Consider the following 21,012-nt stretch of genomic DNA (forward strand, 5'->3'; position numbering starts at 1 on the left):
TACGATTTGCTTTACAACATTTTCTTTCGAGAAAACTTTGTTCTGGGTACGATAAGCTGCAGTTGATCACATTTTATGTGGGAATATTTATATCAGTAAATATAATGTGTTGTGTTGAACATCAAGGATTCGGCATTCTGTTTTTACTGCAATTGATTCAACAGTCGTAATAATTTTATCTGTAAAGTTATGAGTATTGTTTGTTATATATCTTATCTTTTGAAGGTGTCCTTTCAGAAAAATATGGTGGTAGTGCAAAGGTATTAAAAGCCTTGTTTTTCAATAAATAATTTTTTTATTTAATTCAATAAATAAACTTTAAACATTTTTTTGTTCATCCCTCCTGGCACTGCACCTTCGTGGCGTCGACGCAGCGGTTGACGGAAGCGTCGAAGGCGAAACCGCGGTCGCACACCAGAAGACGCGCGACGCCCTCCATGCACGAGAAGAAGTAGTGGCAGCTGCCCTGGATGCTGCGCACAAAAACAACACGCTCAACACTCGGCTCATTGCTCACTCTCGCTTATCGCTTGATAATTGCTCACTACGCCACATACGCCTAGACAGCGCAGCACAGCACAGTAGTACTCACCTAAAGTTCACCACGTATGCCTTGCCGAACTCGTCGTAGGTACCTGGCGGGCATTTGAAGCCGAGGAACTCTGTAAGCAGAAACACGTGGGCATATCAGCAACAGTTCATATCGCCCACTGTACTGCACAATGAAGGAGACGGGAAAAAGGGCGAGTACCTTCAGCGCTGCAGCTCGGCACTAGGTCGGGCCAGTCGCAGCGACCGGTCTCGGGGTTGAAGGCCAGGCCCATTGCGCACTCCATCTCGAAGGCCTTGCCCTCCACGCACATACGGTACTTGCCGCAGTCGGAGCGGGTCGCTAGCGGCGACGCGAAGAACCCGTATTGGGTCTTGCACTCCGCTGACGACACGGCTTGCTCTGCACAGAAAATCAACACAGCAGGTCAGAGTATTGTTTATGTTTAGCGTGTATTGTAGACTAAGATGAGAGCAGCCATTTGGGTACGTACGAGGCTGGTCGTTGTACTCGCACTGGGCGTCCGAAGGATATGCGCACGGGTAGGTGGGCCACTGCACGTCGCGGACGAAGTACAGCCCATCGGGACACGTCTTGTATGTCGCCTTGTACGCCTGCGAACGTTCAACATTCAACATGTACATTAAACTGCTAATAAAACATAGCACATTGTTACACATCAAAGTCACAAGCGGCGTCACTTACGTTACACTCTACGTAGGAGTCACAGCTGCCCTGTATCTTGTAGTACGTGTTGTACTCCTTGCACACATCGTCACCCACAGCTCCTTTGGGCACTACTTGTACAGCGTCTATAATAATAAGTAAAATTGATAAATATTATTCTTGGACATTCAAATATTTGTCATACAATAATTAAATACATCAAGGGAATGAAATAAATAATAATTAAGTTAAGAAAAATAAACTTACTTGACAACGCAACAAGAAGGGCGAAGGTAGCGAAGAAAAACATTTTTATAAATGGAGTGTTGACTCTATCGTAGAGTTTGAAGCAATGATAGAATAGTGACATAGCGAACTCAATTTATATGTAAAAATCTAATACTAATGATGTATTATGTATAATTAGTTAATGCACCACAAGTAACTTTTATAATCATTAGTGGTCAAATAATGACGTACTCGTATGATGGCAATAACAGAAATATAATGACCTGACTTGAGTAATGGGGACTGTTGCCATGGGGTTCCTCTGCCTTAAGAATGATATACGATTACCACCAGCAGTGTTTTTTATATCTTAAAGAATAATTATAGATATTTTTTTCCACTTTATGTATAAGTCAAACGCTTAAAGCTTTAATATTTGAACATCTTTTGAAATCCAGGTAAACTTAAAGATAGGTAAAAAAAAGTTAAATACTTACTTGTAGCAGTCTTGAAATATCACTTACATGCTACTAACTGGAATTTTATGTCATATTACATATTTAGATAGGATTAGTAAAACGATTTTTAACTATAAGATGTTTATATTAACAATGACTTTACATTCTGATGGTTACATAATCATAAAATAACATTACACTACACTAGACGAAATATCACTGAGCAGTTGGCATGGTATTACAATTTAAATAAGACTTAGAAGTTTTCCTCAATGTCTAGAGGTTCGACGCCTGTTGGAGTCACATACTCTTCGTATAATTCGGGTGTGACCGTGCTGTACAGACGTTCGAATTTAGGTGGTGAGGTCGTGTATTGATACTTCGAGGGGCCAACTGTACTGATGATGGGTAGTCCTTTAGCCCATTTCTTGGCAAGTTCTTCTTCGACGGCCCGTCGTTGTTCTTCAGCGACCCTTGAGCGGGCAGCAGCGCTCTTTAGTTCCGCTGGGCAAGCTTCAATATCATCGGCGGCGACGCAGGATCCTGTCACCTCGTCGAAGGCGGAGTAACCACCGCAGCTGAGTCCTCGTGGCTTACCGTCGATGCAGAGGAAATATTTCTGACAATCTGCTGCAGATCTGAAAGCGAAATTATACAACTATAGTAAAAAGGAAGAAAGAAAACGAGTTAGTCTTGCGTTTTAGAACACTATTTGGATGTTTATATAATCAATCGTTACTCCACTGGTAAAAGACCTATTCAAAAACATGTTGGTGCCGCTTTTCAAAGAAAATGAGAGTGTTGACGATATGCTTTTGTTTATGAGTTTCGGCGGATAAACGAGGAAGTTGCTGGAGAAACCCGCTAACCTTGGATTTTTTATTTTTATACAGATATTTTGGACTCAGAAACCCACGGTAAGTCAATGTTTCCGAACGTCAAGCTACAATAATAGACATTTAAGTGTTTTGTAAGATTGTAACCTGCTCCATTAGCCTAGGCTAAGTTTAAGGACACAGGTCAACGTTATTGATTGTATTTGAAATTATTATTATTAACTAATACTCTGTTTCGTCATGAGAAAACACTGTGAAATAAATTTTGGATTCGGGATAGAGAACAGTTTTATAGTAGAACTGTTTGTTGTAAAATTAATTTCGCAAACCCTTAAAACTTATGTTTAACCAGTAAAATATTATGCTATTTAGCAAATAGTAAAATGGTGATAGGCTCTTTGAACGTTGTATGTCGATGCAAACGTTTAGCGGCTGGTATTTCTAACATCTTACATAACACAAGGTCGACTATCATCCGTTGACATTTAGTCGCGACCTGGCACCCGATGACCGGTCGTATTGGGCAACCGGTTCTCTTTGTACAATAATATTATAATTTTAATCATCAATTTGCGTATTATGCTGTAAATTATACCGTTGACGCATTACCTATTTAACTATTAGAGTGACACTTAACAAAAACTGAAGATAAAATAAGTTTCAATTGTTTAACCTTAATTTGATTATAAACAATGATCTTTGTACCTTTTGCAATTGTTTTTGTCTAAAAACATAATTGATGATTATGAGACCTAATATTTCATGGTCGTAGTACAAAATTATGGTCGATGATTTTTTTCTTAAAAAAGCATCGATAAATCGCTAGAAAAAAGTTTTTTGAAACCTTTAAACTAGTTCGAACACGTTTGATGTTTATTTAAATATATAATTATTCTCAATGAATTTATTACAGTCAAACCTGGATAAGCGAGAACTGGTTAAGCGAGAAACTCTATAGGCGAGAATCATTGTACGATCTTGACGGATGAACTCTATAGACGAAAAACTGGGGTAAGAGAGAAACTTGTATAAGCGAGAAAAATATCGCGGTCCCTTGGGCTCTTGCTTATCCTGGTTCGACTGTATTTATTCCAATACCAAGAATTAATGAAGAAAAGGTTTGATTACTCGTTTTTTGTAAATAAACATAAAAAATACTTCTGCAATTTTAAACCTTACTACAAAATAATCTTCTTAACATTTAAGTAGTAACTTAAGTTAGTTTGAAGCTTGTGATAGTTTATGTTGTTGTATTACAACGATTTCTTACCTGTAGAACCTGTAACCGGCGGGTGGTCCTAGCTCCTTTGAAATCGGTACCTCCGGACATTTGAAGCCGAGGAAGGCTGGAAACGTATACGACATTGTTAACGTTAGCAACATTATTTTAAACAAAGTTTTGCCTATATTGTTTTGTTATCAAGGGAAATATCGTAATTTGATTAGAGAAAGGCTTACGGCGCGGTCTAACGCGTCTTTGTATAAGTCTCTACATTTAAGATAAAAAGCAATACTAAGATAATGTTTTTAATAATAACAAGTTATTACATAAGGAATCAAATTATTATTTAAAAAGTTTGAAAGAATCGTGATTTTGAATTAAAAAAACATGATCACATAGGTCAATAGGATGGACATAGAATAGGTATCTTTTAATGTCGTCTAAATGTCATACAGTGAATCCGGGGTTTATTTGGAAAATTTATATTCTTAATTATATTGCCTTTGATTTGGCATAATGAAGTGCTTGTATACTTTATTAGCGGTCTTTTGAATCTAATAATTAATTTCAAATTTGAATATTCTCAATTTGAATTTGAGTTGGTTCGGTTTAAGATACGAGTAGGAATAATAAAAATTTTGTGTGGTGACATTCTATAGGATAAAATTGATTATATAAATTAGAGAAGTGCCAATGACCTTACATTAAAATCTGTTCATATTTCGGTGATAACTATGTACTCCCGGATATAAATTGCTACACAATGCCATATGTCGGAGATATCACCAATTACCAAGTATAGTTAAGGGGAAGTCAATTTATAAATAAATATTTCTATTACCTTCAGCATCACAGTCGGTCACTTGGTCGGGCCACTCGCACCTGTAGGTATCAGAGCTGAAGGCCAGGCCCTCGGGGCAGGTGAAGTCATACCCAATGCCGTTGACGCAATTCCTGAACCCGCTGCAGTTTTTAGCATCTCCGATTTTGAAGTAACCGAACTGGTGCGGGCAGTCCGCTGTCGGCTGAGCTGGCTCTGGAATTGCAGTGTTATTACGTTATTTCGTTATTTCGTTACCTCAAGTCTATATGGACGGGCTCGAGCCTGATCTAAATAAGGGCTAAATATGGTCAGCACGTATATATACTACCCCAGGGAGCGGCCCAATCCTACGTTAAATAAGGGGTGAGTAGGCCCTTGATACATGGCGGATTTCGCACGCAGGACCTGTTGGTTACAAGTCAAGTACTTAACCATTGCTTTACCAACGCTCACACCTTACATTACGTTCTTCTTATCTTAAGAAGTAATCTTAAGTTATTTAAACTACGGATGACATATTACCTTGTAGGCCTTATAATTTATTTTCGAGGCAACCACATTATTGTCATAAGTAGATACTGAGGTGAAAGATTCCTTTTTTTTAAATTAACTTTAAAATATTATCAAAATTTTAATTGTCTGTCTTTGTAACTTTATTCTTAAAAATCCAGCATCTATGCTTAATTATTATTAAGAATTAGGACTCAGTTCCTGTTTTTTTTTTTCAGTAATAACATATTAATGCTTTACATAATTATTATTTAGTGACTGGTATTTATAATTTTAGTGTTTGAAATGATTTAAAAGAATTCACGACTAAAAATAAATGAGTAGTGTTTGATTCTTAGAATATGCAACCAGTGTTAACATTTTTTTGTATTCCTACGTGTATTAAATATAAAAGTTATTTCTTGTTTCTGGGATACAAGGTCGTGACTTTTTTATTGTTTTTTAAATCGAATTTGACTTTATATCTTAATCCTATATATTTTTAAAGAGATTTTAATAGCACTAGTTCATTAAACAATGTAGTTCCAAATTTAATTTTTTTTTATTTGTAATTACTAAATATTACCAATTATTTCCATATTAATAAATAGCCATTATAATGTATCTTCTAAATACTTAAAAGTTTTAAATCAACATTTTGTTTAAAATTCTAAATTAAATGTAATAAGTACAAAGAAATATCCCTTTAAAAGTTGTTAAATGTCAAAGGTGGCTAGTATTACATAGCCATTGCATTTATATGACAAACATTGTAATTATGATGCGCTTAATAAAGTGAAATCAACTTTACAACATGTTAAAGGATTTGTATTATTAATTCTCCGTTCTTACATCAACACTAGAGGATGTTTATTATAAACGATAGTAAAAGTTTTGTTTACTTAACACCTTTGTTGCTTACATTGCACACGTAATTATACGTCTTAACATCATCATCACATATACATCACATCATCACATCACATATACATAACATCTTGCAAACAGATACTCAGGTATTGTTAGCTTTTTTAAGGTGACCAAAAATTAGACATTATAAGTATAAGTTCGCTATTTTCGTATATATAACATACTAGCTTTTACCCGCGACTCCGTCCGCGCGGAATAAAAAATAGAAAATGGGGTAAAAATTCTATGTCCGTTTCCTGGTTCTAAGCTACCTGCCCACCAATTTTCAGTCAAATCGATTCAGCCGTTCTTGAGTTATAAATAGTGTAAGTAACACGACTTTCTTTTATATATATAGATGTACACATATTTCCATACATTCACGCCTATACATAACAACATGAATACATCCTGTTAATCAGCTGATTCGCATATTTTACTTTTAAATCGTTTTTAAATATGTCAAAAATTAGATTAATACTTACGCAAGGAAGAGCGCGCGAGACAAGGCACATCTGTGGGATACTGGCAGGGGTACACGTTGAACCTCACGTTTGGATTGTATCGTAAACCGTCTGGACATAGCTTCTCCTCTGCAGTACCGTTCTGTTTGAAAAAATATTAAATCAGTATGGACATCACATGAGTATACCTCGGCAATTGAAAATTGCCTACCATCTTTATAGTCTTAGTTACAACATATAGAATATCTGCAATTTCAATAGTAGCAAGTTACAACAATAAACTACAATATTACTAGGTTGTTAAATAGCAATCTTCTGAACCTAGAAATTTGTGTGTCGTTAAATTTTATTACTATAATTATAGGTAATACTTACCAGACATTCAATGTATCTATCACAGCTGCCTGGTACTGGGTAGCGTTCATTCTTCTCCACACATCTTATGTTAGATGCTTTCGGAGCGGATTGAGATTCATACTGGTCTGGTGCCTGTACGTATGATTGTCTGTTGACGTCAATGTTTCCAAAGTTACTACCGGAGTCTGTCACACCAGTTATCACTTCACTGTCTTCATCATAGTTCCTTGCAGCATTAGGTTCGTTTGGTTCAATACCCGCGGTGTAGCCGCCACCTTCACCGATACCGACTACTTCATCGAAACCAACTTCTCCAACATTGTCGAAGTTTTCTTCGACAGCTGCCAATTGGTCTGAATACGAATTCTGTGCGTTTACTGCTGAGGACAAAAACATATTAAAAAAAACGTTTTTTTTTTAAATATTGTTTGGTGAATTTAAATATAACTTTTTAAACTACTAACTATTTTAAATATAACTGTTTGGTGAATTAACAAGTAAGGGATTCTGTGCAACGGTATAAATATCAAACCTTATTTTTGAATCAATGACTCAAATATGATATCCACTTTCATATTGCCTAATACTAATATTTGAGATTCAGTGACATTTAGATGTATAGATAATTAATCAACATTAAACTCACAATATTATGTATGTATTGTGTACGTATATATATACGTAGGAAAGATTTGTATTTTTGTATGTAACTAATAAACACAAATACTATTGAACCGATTTCAAAACTTCTTGTCCATTAGGAAGCTATATTATCTATATTTATTACTTATTATAGTTTTATTTAAGTCGCGGGCAAAAGCTTTTTTACTTTATAATACATATCGAGGGGTGAAAGGCTATTTGTTTATATATATTTATTTATATATATATAACAATATCGCAAAAAATGTCGCTTAAAACAACTAGCCTTTCACCCCTCGATATGTGGGTGAACATCTCAAGTTCAAAAGTATCGTGATACAAATGTTTGCATTGTATTTATGCATCCATAAATTATTTAAAATAAGTAGCTACTTTATAATATCCAACAAATTATATTTTCAATACATTTCATGTATTCAAATCGATTGAAGGAGGTTAAATTATAATGGCACAGTGACCTCAAGCTCAGTCACCGAAGACACCCATATTACATCATTTAAATGGTGATAAAACAAAAGAGAAAGCTGTGATATGAAGGAAGAAATATTCGTAATGTTTACTGTACGTTACACACTAGTATTCTGCAAGGTTTAATGTAAATATTTTCATAACATTATTCTGTTATTTGATTTTATAGTACACATTTAGCCTACAAGTATACGATTCTCGATGATTCCCAAGCTATAGTAACAATAAGCATATTTCCTCTGGTATTTAAAAGTAGGGAATGCAGAGAGTAATAACAAAAAATAATATATTATCTGTATCGAAGAATATTCAATAGTATTATATATGTAATCGCAATTTTAACTTAGATTTTAAAAACTAAAATTTAATACTCTATGTTAATTATTCTATGATTATGAATATTTTGTTTCTTTTCTTTGGCCTTTGTTTTCTATCTTCGTATACTTTTAAAATATAAATTACTCTTATAGAATTTTAGAGATAATTTTTTTTTAATCAAAATCGGAGCACTACTGGCAGAGCTTTGCGGTAACACACGTAAAAATACAGTCGAATTGATAACCTCCTTTTTTTTAAGTCGGCTAAAAAGTTATTGTTCCTGTAGTCAATCTAATGAGGTTTATGAATTTTATAAGTGAAACATTATATTATGAATTATAATGGTTGATAATTTTAAGAGCTATTTATTACTGAATTCAGAGTTTACAACATAAAAGCTATTTACTAATCTATACTGTCTAATGTTAACATATGTTGTAACATATTTTCTAACGTGTTAAAATTTTAAAAGCTTTAGTTTTAAGATGTTAATTTTATATTAAACTCTGTTGTAAGTAAATGACTTTACATAACAACTATAAAATTTTATACAAATAGTATTACTCTATGTTATATAAAGCTTTTGCTCCCGATTCCATCCGCGCCTAAGTGTTCTTCCAGACTATGTTAAACTATCGCATTTATAATATTTGTAAGATAGAACATTTAATGTAGTATTAAATTTATGATTAACGTAGTTTGAATTAATAATAACGTAGTAATATTTAATTCGTTACCGGAATATTGATTGGATGATATTTAAGTGAGTGATGTTCACTATAATTTAAAAATAAATGCCATATGTTACGACGAGTTTATGTTGATTTTATTCTTGTCCTTTAACAATTTGAGGTCATTTTTGAATTCAGAATTGTTACTTTAAATTTTAAGATTCTATTCACAAACTTTATCAAAAATAATAATGTGTTTGAGATTGGGACAAATTGGATTGCTATCAAATAGACCTATGATGTTACAAAAGTTATGGTTTAAGTTTTTTATTTCAGACTAGCTGTCGCCCGCGACGCCATCCGTGTGGAATTAAAAACAAAATACTTAATTTGTAGCCTATGTGTTTTTCCAGACTATATTCTACATCTATAACAAATTTCAGCCGTCCTGGAGATACATTGTAACAACATCCATCCATCCATCTAAACTTTCGCATTTATTACATTAGTAAGATTGTTATTTCTAAGAAATTTAAAAAATGACTTTCTGAGAAATAATTATACTACATCATACAATTAAATTGAATAAACATATGTTGTTTACCAAAATATATTTTAATATAGTATATATTTATAATACTCATAAAACAACAATATACACACAGTTTTTACACGTGAATAAAATGTTTATAGTAATTTAACACGAAACAAAATAGCAATTTTATTTCTTACTTACGTAATGAATTATCATAGATTTGAATATTAATAAAACCTATCTCCTTCATAATTTGTCTTATTACAATGTAAGACATTAATTAAGCTATTGTTTACAAACCGCGCGTTGCATTATACAATTGATACTGCCATAAAGTTTCTCGTTTTGTTTATTATACTAAAATTATTCAAAAAATATAAATTTAATATTATAAAAAGTTATTGAAACATACAACTGGTATAAATATAAAATTATTATACCCATGTTTACTATTTAAAAAAAATACTTTTAAGAATATTAAATTAGGGACACATTAAGCTAATATCTATTTTTTCTTAATTATTGTGGCAGTATGTTATTTATTGTGCGTGAATTTTAATAATTTATAATTAAAAAAAATTTATAAAAAATTGAAATGTACTAAAATATATTTTTAACAGTTTTTAGCTGTTTATATTATACGATAGTTATTAAGATTCTTAACTTACTCGCGCAGACGCAAAACAATATCACAATAGCTGACTTCATGTCGACCACTCGGGTAACGCGATAAGATTGGTACTGACAGCGGTGCGCTCTGCGGCGCGGAGATGATGAGCGACCTTGGGGACAGACCGCCTTGCGAAACCCTGTCTCATCACAAAACGACCACACCCTGTTACATCACCCCTACATTGTCATATTCGAAAACGCTGAAGAAATTTGAATATCTGGAAATGTTTAACGCCAGTTTCCTGCAGATTTACTTGCGTAAGGTTTAATTTAAATAACAAATAGAACGAAGGGTGTTGAAATTTTGTAAGCTAAAGTTCTTTACGACCAAATCAACACTTAACGTGTTTAAAGGCCGAGTTATGCGTTTTAAAAATACCTAAAAACTAGAGAGTGGAGAGAGATAGTTTTTGTTTTAATTTAGAGAGAATGTAGGCTTTAGATTCAATTACTACAGAAGTCAGCATATTACGATTACCATAGAGGTCATAGGTTCAATATCAGTTATCCGACGTTGTAATCGTAAACCATATCCTAGCTTCAAGCTCGAGAATTTCACGAACTGTTACAAGAAGTTAACAGAAATGTTCTAATATATGAACTAAAAAGAAAAAAAAACTGTAATTCTTGACTCCTAACGATAATACCGTGAAAAAATCTACTATTAGACTATTTGAGGTTTTAAATTCTAAAGGATTTTTTAAATCCTTTTGATAATTTCCGAGATTAGCATATTCATACAATGCTCGTATTATCCATTTCCGTAACATCATATGTATTCCACTTATTCTTGTATTTCACGTATTCTACGATCCGATATTGTGACATTGAATGCTGATGTATTCTCGCGATATTTGATACGCGACCTTGAAATGAACACTATTATTAATATGATGTTACACTTTACATTTATCCTTTTTCAAGGTTAAGGGCAGCTTCCTATTTATGACTACAACTTAGACTTATTTTATGTTACTAACTTATACTAAACAGTTAAAGTTGGATTAAGTTTTACATCTAATTATATGTTCAAATAATAATAATACATGAACTAAAATAATTGTAAAATGCATCAAAGTTTACTTGTTTATGATATTTTTTGGCGCGTTGATGTCCTTTGTATGGAAAAGTGGAATACATTTTTGTATTCCACTTTTTTTAGAGAAATTTTTTAGAGAAAATGTCTTGTACATCAACAAACTAATTTTCTTGCAATTCATTATTTAACATCGTCATCATAGGAATCTATTTCCTTATTTAAGAAGCATTAAAGTCACAATCAAATTTCGATATTTTTAATGGGTTATAGTGTTTGACACTCAAGCAACATGGACTTGACTTAAGTTCGCGCTAAGCACTAATTAAATTAGGAAATCGAACCGAGAAACGTTAAATAATTAAAAGGAAATGTCCATTAATTTAAATAAACATGACGAATAAAAATACGAGTAGTGGTTGTAACAGAAGAATGTAGTATAACTTTCGTACGTATTAAACTTTTTTTTTTGCTAAGAAAAGACCACTATATGAGCGTTGTGATCTTGTATGTTGACCTCTATCCTGCTATAGTTAGTTTGTCTTAGCGTGAACCAAAACATCTAGAGTCGATCTTGACCTTTACATTTATTGGTCAAGTTTATTCACATATTTGTTGAAGTTGAGCTTTGCCGTCTAACTAATTTTTCAAATATCTTATTTTTTTAAGAGAATTTTTTTATTTAATTTGTAAAATTTTTCTTTGACAAAAAAACAACTTTACAGCTAGGCAAGGATAAAAGATGAGTGAAAATATGTTTTCATAAAAGTATTTCGACAACTATAATAGTTCTTTATATTTATTTAAATATAATTATGTACTTAAGTCTTATTTATGACCCGGACTAACATTTTTTATGATTTAAAAGTCTTTACTAGGCTCTTCTTACGTATGGAATACATAAATAGGTTATTCATCGTAAACATAACTTACGTTAGATCATTTTTGGAATTCCAAATTTATTCGTCATCGAAAAATTAACTTTGATTATAAGTTAACCGTCTCTCCAATTTAAATGTGGACAAAAGTAAATGTCAAGGCTCAATCTGGGGTAGATGATATCCTATCATGATAATTTCAATTTCATTAATAATTTCTCTCAATAATCAACCACTCTTTCTCTCCTATTCACTGCTTCAAAGCTTCCCCGTTCTATCTCCCATCATATGAACCATCGCAACCATTGCAAATTTGACATATAGTTTATTCATCTTTTAAGAGATCTACCTACACTACGTTAACTTATCATACGACATGCCTATTATTAAGGACTTTTCCGCTTTATGCACAGGACATCATGCAATAAATGAATGTGTCTTTCTTGTAGTGTATTCAAATGAATATATGCTAAATTGACGTTTTAGGTAGCAATGGTCTGAATTTGTAATAGAGAACAATTTACAGTAATGTATGACCTACGTGTGCTTCATGTTAGTACAGGAATTATCTGAATTTGCAATAGAGAACAGTTTGCAATAATTTATGACATACGTGTGCCTAATGTGAGATTTAAAGCTGTATTATGTTAGTCATAGAATAATTGATTTTGGCAGAAATTCAATTTAAACTACACACATGTTTTAGTATTCTGGTGTACAAAGGCTGATTCATTGTACAGATATATAGAACAAATCACCTAATTTTAGATTTGTCGTTTCTTGGACCTTGGTGCCAATGAAGGGTCTTAACATCTGTAATATTCTATATGGAAAGATATAAATTATCCGATCAGGATTCAGGTATGCTGTTAAATAAAAATAATTTTTACTCTATTAAACCTTATTTTTTTTTTACGAAATAAGTTTGATTTAAATGATATTTATAAGGATAACTTATGTAAGTTAAAGTCACGTTATCGATTGTTAGCAAAAGCACTTCATATATTAATTTCCGATATTTTTAATTTTTCCTCAATTTAAATATTTTTTCTACGAAACTAGTTTTATTATAATACGTTTCTATATGTAGTTTCTAAAATTAACATACCTTAAATGTTATAACACATCGAAATGATTTTTTATGGACCAAAAGGTTTTAAAATGGCGGCCACGTACGGTTTCACGTAATTAGACCTCCCACAAAAAGACGGTCGATCTGGTCAAGGTCACACCAGCCTATTGTCTAAAAGGTGTAGGGGAGCATTAATAATGGAGATTTTTGGGAGAGGCCACGTTTAAATATCTACATACTATGCACGTCTATATCTGATGTATCATCATCATCAGGAATAAAAAATGTGCATGATCCACATCTAAAGTTCAGGTCACAATATTTATTATTTCGGTGTCCAATAATAAAAAACTGTATAAAAAATACTAAAATACAACCTGCTTTATCCACCTGCCAAAAATATGCAGCAATTTCTGAAATAAATTTGTTTGCGGAAAAATTTTCACAGTATTTTTATTCCCTTCCGTACGGTGGCTGGGGATTTGATATAAAGCGAGTTCATGGTGTTAACTTTAGATAAAATGAATTAAGCACGGTATTAAAAATCTATTTTCCTTAAGATAAACGCTTAAAATTAATTGCTGAATAATAAAATCGAATGGAAATGCTGATATGAAGGTACATATATGCAAAAACTCTGCCAACAATTTATGGAAAATCGGCCATCAAACATTGATTCGAATGGGGAAAACCGTTGCCAGAATCTTGAAATCCAAAACACGTACACACTAGAGATCAGCTTCCTTATCTCGGGTCGCTAACTGATTCGTATTCACGTCTGCACCCGCCGCCCGCCATTTTGCATATTTTGGGATTTCACATTCTGTTGATTCATTCGTTGTAGCGCTTTAGGAGTTTACGAAAACTTTTCTGTGATATATGTAAAAAAAAAGATTTCGGTATGATAAAGACAAAAGAGTTTGTGAGATTACAGATACTTACCAAAGCCTAACATTTTATATACAAAGGGAGATACACTCGTTACAAAACTTAAAATGTGTAAACATAGGTTTGTTCGATTTTTAAAGAAATCGATGATCGTATTTTAATTTTAGTGTGAGTAATGCGGAAGATTGAGTCTTGTTTTTAATTAGAAAAATTATGATTCAATACCGTTGACTACTTATCCGGTAACCTTTCAAAGTAAATACTCATCTTTTTAAATATCAAAATTATCATCAACTTAAAAATATTTTCATGATGAGTGATTTATAAATAATTCTATAATGAAATCATGACACAATTCAAAGATAGAGTTTCCTTCCCTTTATGACACAGTGTAATAAAATACCGTAGAACAAGGAAACGTTTGTTAGAGGTATAATATGGCTTGTGATCGAATGTCAGTACAAAGGACAAAGGTGATGCTTACTCACTTGTAAGGTTTGTGTATCTTCAAGTTACGTAGGACTAGCGGTCGCCCGCGACTTCGTCGACGCACATATGCCTGCGTGCAGCAGCTACCTTCCAGTCGAATTCCGTTAATATTGGTCCAGCCGTTCCGGAGATTACGCGGAACGCCGAAAACGGCCTTGCCTCCATACAGACAGACAAAATTTTTAAAAACTTGCTTTTCCATATCAGCAACGCAAATACATCACGTGTACGAAATAAGATTTTTTTACACTATATTACATTTAGACATTGTAATTTTATTAATACGTATTGATAGTTTTGTTGTATGTATTTATATTATTACTATATTCTAGCTCTGACATTCACGATGTTTCCCAGGAGGGTTTATCGTGGTTCTCAGGGGGTCCACTGGTCTACTTTGAAAATCACTGTTTTGCCGCACTGTTGATTGTGGTCAAAATTCCATCGTGACCTTTTCCATCGGGATCTTTTTCATAATATGAACAGTTTATTTAACCTATCATGACATGGCAACATCGAGGGACTAAAGTGACGTTTGACGTTTGGTTGTTTTCATAAACAATGAACGAGAAATTGTTCCCGTCATTAACCTGTTTTATTTTAATTTTATCTTTGCGGATAGTGAACAAGTTAATATTGAATGAAATAAAACATTTTGCAGCGCAAACTAACATCGAATCACCGGTTTATACAAACTTTGATCGCAAAATATCTTTTACTAATGTTGAATGTTTACAAACATTAAATCAAGAAGGGATTGTTATACGATATTACTCAAATGGCGATAGTCGAAACGAAGGGTCCGACTCAAAAAATGAGAATGGAGTTGAACAAAAAACTGAAACTCAAACTAAAAATGAAACAACTGAGAACTTTGGAAACCAAACTGACAACTCCGGAACTCAAACTGAGAACTCTAGAACTCAGAACGAAGTTCCTGATGAAAGTAGAAGTCGTATCGAAACATACGACGAGTTTGCTAGATTCAGAGACTTGAACCGACCTCCTGATACCCATTATCCACCAGGACCTCGTCCTGGGTACAGACGATCTTGTGTTGATTCTATGAAATCATTTAGTGTTTTAATAATTCTAATAGTAAGTTTGTTTTCATATATAATTAATAAGTAAACTTCTTTGAGTCTCAATGTAAAAATTATTGTTTAAAAATGACCAAATACCATTTTCCATTAGTTTTACTCAAAAGATTTGCTAATTGGCTTTTAATTTAGTCTATTTTAATCACACCATAACATCTACAAATTAATTTCTAAGGAATATTGAATGGAAATAAAACAAACAAATTGTAATTCATATTTAATTCAGATTACACCTGTATATTTGTATGAAAATTTGACGTACAAGATAAAATACTTAGCACAATATTACATGTTGATAAATACATATTCGTAAATGATCACATTGAGAGACTTTTCAATAGGTATTGCGTTTTAAAACTAAAGGGCACTTGATGCCTTAAGTGAAAACTCACCACATGCGTATACCATAACCAAAAAACCCCTTTTTAAAGCTAAAATAAACTAAAATAATGCTACTTATATACGCAAAAGTTTAACGTAAGAGTTTACAAAAGAAAATATTCAAACTTTACAGAACTTAAAATAAACTTAAAGTAATGAACGTGGTGAGCTTAAACACTTATTTCTATCACTGTAAACTTCGTCACTTATCACATAACTTAAGTCACTTTCTAACTAATTAGGCTGGATACAAATCGCTTAGCTCGAATATAAAAATTTGGAAAATTCGCTTTCTCAAAATATTTCAATATCTTAATACAATTCGTTTTAATTACAGCAAGATTTTAAAAATAACTTACAACTAAAATATAGTGACGTAATATTAATCGAATATAAACCATTATGGTTAAGGCAATATGATATACATTGTGCAGGCGAAATGCAAAATAGGACATAGGCTTGTATAAACCATTCTGAATGACGTTACATTACTAACCGGTGGATTTCTGAGGCTAAAATCTCCGATTTAAACATTTTGATATCTCTGTTTTGACAAAGATAATGACAAGGATAACGACATTTTTTCTATAGAGTTTGTGGTCTCGGAAACTCGCAGTAATACATTATTAATCTCAGATTATATGATAAGCAACCCTCAACTATCATTACAAATGATCAATTTACAACATTGTTTTATTGAAAAGAAACAGGAAAAAATAGCAAATGTAAAAAAAATGGTGAATCAATTTTAATTGTAGTTAAACTAAATAAAGTCGACATATTTTTAAAATATTAAAGATAAAACGGAACGTAAATTTGTAGAACATTCTAGAGTTGTCACACCTGTCAGTGATCACCATACAAAATGTCAACTATACAGTCACATTACATTTGATACTTTAAAATAATTTCAAACCAACATAACACTTTCTTTACAATCAATCAAATAAATCAGATATCAAACTCCTATCAAACTATTTCTCTCAAAACTGATAAAACAAAACTTTCCAAACTTTTAACACCAAAATAAAAAAAATGTTTGACATTCTTTTAAAAACATATAATATTTAAATTACAAAGAGGAAACATTTGTATGTAACATATAAACTCATAAAGTACTGAAGCGATTACCAAAATTCTTTCACCATAACAATACTTTATTATTTCTGAGTAACATAAGGTATGTTTAATTAAATTTTTGTTATACAATGTTGTAAAAAATAAAAGGTCACCAGAGCGGAGTCGGGACAGGCCACTATACTCATTATTGCGGCCGAAGGTTGGAGACCCCTGCTTAAGCTTGTAAAGGCCTACAAGTGGCCAATATTAAGAAGTACTTAAATAAAATTAGTCAAGTACCTTCTTAACTGAAACCGTTAAAATCAATTGAAAGAAAATATTTACAGAGAAACAAACAAAATGTTTTATTTTTTTTACATTTAAAATAAGAGATTATTTATTTCTAATACGAAATATATTAAATTCTCACGTCCGTAACTTTGACGTATAACTTAACTTTATTCTAAGATATATTTGAGAAATGTTTTGTTCATAAGTTTATTTGGTGTTTTAAATCAGAATACAAAATGGGTTCCAATTCCATTAATTAATCTTAGTTGTTGACTTCATTAACTAGTACTTATTTAACCAGATATGACTTAATTTTGACATAATAATTTCTAATAAACTTTCTTATCAATTTGGACAGATTTTGTAATGGTATTTAGTAAAAAGTCGAGTATGAATCTGGAAGTTAATATTATTGGTCAATTACAGTCACTAATTAGGCACTTATCGAATAATATATGTCCGCAAAAGATATAATGAATACAAAATCTAATCGATTAAATTGTAACGAGTATAGAAGTAAGCGAATACGTCTTAATTTTAACATGATATGTTTTGTTTCGTTTAGTTTTTTTTAACCAGGGCAAAGGTTATAGATCTACAAACATTTCTGACCCGGTGGGCAAAGGTAAAACTGCATTACTATAGCTCATTAGCGTCCCCGTGTCAATTTCACAAAAGGGCCACAAAATCCTTTTTGGAATGTAGCGTCTTCTCACGTCTTGTTTTATACGTCACTTTCTATAGCCTTATGTAGGTTTTTTTAGATTGACAAAGATATCTGACCAGTTGGGCATAAGTCAAACTAAATTATGACAGTTCAATAGCGCCCCCTGTCAACTATTGACAGAACTAAACGTGTTAAGAGCGCCTCTCACCGGGCCCGGTAAGTTTGTTGAACTATACAGGTCAATATGACAAGTCAAATTGTATAGTGCGTAATTTTTTGTGCGTTATTTTTAATCTGTATATAGATCACAAAGCGCAGCCATTTCTGACGCCGTACAGTTTCTTGAGTTCAGGCATGATGACGTTTTTCACAAAGCTCGACTGGCGGCCGGCGATTGCGTCTCGTTTGGGGTTCTTGGTATAATGCTTAATGCCTGGCTTGTGGATGAGGAAGGCGTTGTTCAGTATCATGAAGTCGTAATCCTTTACGCAGAGGATATAACCCTGAAAGAGACATACATATGTAGTTGGTATCCTCTATGAAAAACTTCGTATATATCTTTAGTTGTGAAACTGGTTTAGTACTTTTATGTTAGCTGTCTGATAAAAAGAAAAAAAATAACAGTTTTATCACGTGTCAAATATGTCAGGGTATGTACTCAAGCATGTATGATAATTATAGGATTCAAACGTAATGACGGCTTTGGTTAACTGCGAGCGTGTTTTTCAAGATGAACCTACTGTTGTTGGAGCAAAGCGCGGGTGTGCCCGCCCCCCAACCCTTTACGTCTCACCGAGACTTAAATTGTGCTCACAGCGGTTCGAGCCGCCATAAAATTTGAATGGTACTATACTTAACGGCGTTCCCACAATAAAGCTCTGCGTTTGTGCGTGTCTGTGTAAATTTGCAGCGTTGCAAATTCAATTCACAGCACGTGCTCATGAATTTAAGAGTAAAGGAATTAAACACGACTGGTAACGGTTAAATCCAACAGGAAAATCTGCATAGTCGAGGCTTTTGAACGCATTCGCTGAGGTTTGTTCACATCGAGTCGTAACTTTCATTGCCTTTCTAATTTACGGATTTTAAGGACGAATTACATCTACGTGTATACGCCTTACTATAACTGACGAGTACTTACAATATAAAGAACGAGAAATTACAAAAAAATATGTAAATTATAAAGTGATGAGTCATAAATTACATATCCATCTCAACTTATTATTAGTAATCTCTGATTACTCTTTCCTAGATGTTCGAGGTAATTGTTTAAAAAGGTTAATTATGCAAAAACGACTTAATAAATAATGTTTATACATGTTAACAACACACTGTGTAAACGCAGACTGTTGGCAAACATTAACAATTCAACATTGTATCAAGGTTGAGTAATGAGACGTTACCTGAGTCATTTTGTCTTTCTTCCCCTCCCAGCTGAGCCGCTCGTCATAGTGGGGGTCCTGGTGAGTGCCTATGAAGATTGGTTCCCAATGGACGTATTTGCCACGTCTCTTGCCAACGTGGAAGACGTCCATTTCTGAAACGTTAGGAAAAGCTTTTAACATTCATTTTGTATTTTATACTAAACGAACCTGGCGTAAGTTGCAATACCAAAGTATTAATGTCAACAGGCTAAATTTAAATAATCAAAGTAAGGTTGATTAATCTCAGCTTAATACATATCAGAGTGCTTGATTAAAACTCAAATTTATGTTTTTTTGAATACAAACATTTTTTGTTGCGTCCTATCCTAACGAAGTTTCGTCTATCTAGTGGTTTAGGTAAGAATGAGTACTAAAATTTATTATTTTTAAAAAGGTACATTAATTAAAAAGAAACAAAAGACAGCAACAATGGATGAGCTCGCATTTTAACGATAACGAAGCGAAGGCGTGATCTAATTAGCATAGGAAGTCGAGACTGCACTCGAGTTCGCGGAGACTTGGCGAATTGGCGTAAAAGTTTACGCCGAACGTGAGTCGAGCAGCGGGTGAGGTCATTGAACCATAATACGCAATTAGAATGCCCCATACGACTGCCACGGCTCGCTCCAGCTAGCATAAATAGCTCACGGCGTTCAATACAACAAGAGATTAATTACTGCTCCAGACTTATTGCCAGGTATTAACAATGATGGACAATAACTATACGCATGTTGAAGTGAATGAAGTTTCATGACGTATGACTTACCGTCGTGTGTAACTAACATTACATGACTATTTATTTGACGTGCCTAGTGTTTTACGAGAAGCTAGCTAACTCTTTCTATTTTAGCTGAAAAACCTAACGATATTTTTTGAAAATATTTAATTAATAACATTGGCATGAAGTTCAAAGTTGCTGTTACCTCTCCTGGTTGATTGGATCTATCACCAGCTCTATTGCAATAAATATATTATTAATACGTAACGTTGAATGAATTATGTTTCTGTTTTCATTATAGTTATACAACATTAATTTCAGGTATGCTTTTAAATAACTCTTATACAGTTAATTATAATTTTAAGAAATTATTTATCCCAATTTCTTCATATCTTAAATTGGGCATTAAAATATTTATGTAGTTCTCATATACATTAATATGAATTGTACGGGAAATTTGTTATAAAATCATTCACATCGCGCAATTAAAATGGTTGTGCAATAAAATACAAAGTATATATGTAAATGTAACAATCGAATTCGTTAATTTTAAAACTTTATACAGTAAATTGACATAATTTTTTAGTAATTAACATTTATCAATTAGCCAACAAACTAATTGATTGTTGATTCGTTTTAAAATTTTAAAGTAAAAATTCCAAATCGTAATTGAAAGATTT

General features: G+C 32.8%; 3 protein-coding genes across 4 annotated transcripts in view; all 3 read right to left on the reverse strand.

The window, feature by feature from the left end:
* Window positions 1–334: 334 nt before the first annotated feature.
* Window positions 335–1,586, reverse strand: LOC106719574 (protein obstructor-E). The gene is made up of 6 exons (XM_014513936.2): window positions 1,484–1,586; window positions 1,256–1,362; window positions 1,044–1,164; window positions 752–952; window positions 593–662; window positions 335–473 (listed from the first exon to the last, which is right to left on the reverse strand). Exons 1-6 carry the CDS (start codon window positions 1,584–1,586, stop codon window positions 335–337), a joined length of 741 nt encoding a protein of 246 aa, XP_014369422.2.
* A 454-nt stretch (window positions 1,587–2,040) lies between these two features.
* On the reverse strand, window positions 2,041–10,422 carry LOC106719641 (protein obstructor-E). 2 transcript variants are annotated; one of them, XM_014514017.2, is made up of 6 exons: window positions 10,326–10,422; window positions 7,021–7,382; window positions 6,667–6,787; window positions 4,802–4,996; window positions 4,009–4,084; window positions 2,041–2,540 (listed from the first exon to the last, which is right to left on the reverse strand). In XM_014514017.2, the coding sequence occupies exons 1-6, from the start codon at window positions 10,363–10,365 to the stop codon at window positions 2,159–2,161; spliced, it is 1,176 nt and encodes a 391-aa protein (XP_014369503.2). In that variant the 5' UTR covers window positions 10,366–10,422; the 3' UTR covers window positions 2,041–2,158. The 2 variants fall into 2 exon arrangements, with proteins under 2 accessions (XP_014369503.2, XP_014369504.2); XM_014514018.2 differs by having other exon boundaries at window positions 7,021–7,379; window positions 10,326–10,419.
* Window positions 10,423–17,763: 7,341 nt separating this feature from the next.
* Window positions 17,764–21,012, reverse strand: part of LOC106719718 (beta-1,4-glucuronyltransferase 1) — a 54,721-nt gene continuing 51,472 nt past the window's right edge. Inside the window, exons 6-7 of the mRNA XM_014514154.2 lie at window positions 19,594–19,727; window positions 17,764–18,693 (exon numbers count right to left, since the gene is read on the reverse strand). Of these exons, the coding sequence (XP_014369640.2) occupies window positions 18,496–18,693; window positions 19,594–19,727 (332 nt within the window). The 3' untranslated portion in view covers window positions 17,764–18,495. The remainder of the gene's footprint in view (window positions 18,694–19,593; window positions 19,728–21,012) is intronic.

The sequence above is a fragment of the Papilio machaon genome, chromosome 3 (assembly GCF_912999745.1).
Source record: "Papilio machaon chromosome 3, ilPapMach1.1, whole genome shotgun sequence".
Classification (NCBI taxonomy): Eukaryota; Metazoa; Arthropoda; class Insecta; order Lepidoptera; family Papilionidae; genus Papilio; species Papilio machaon.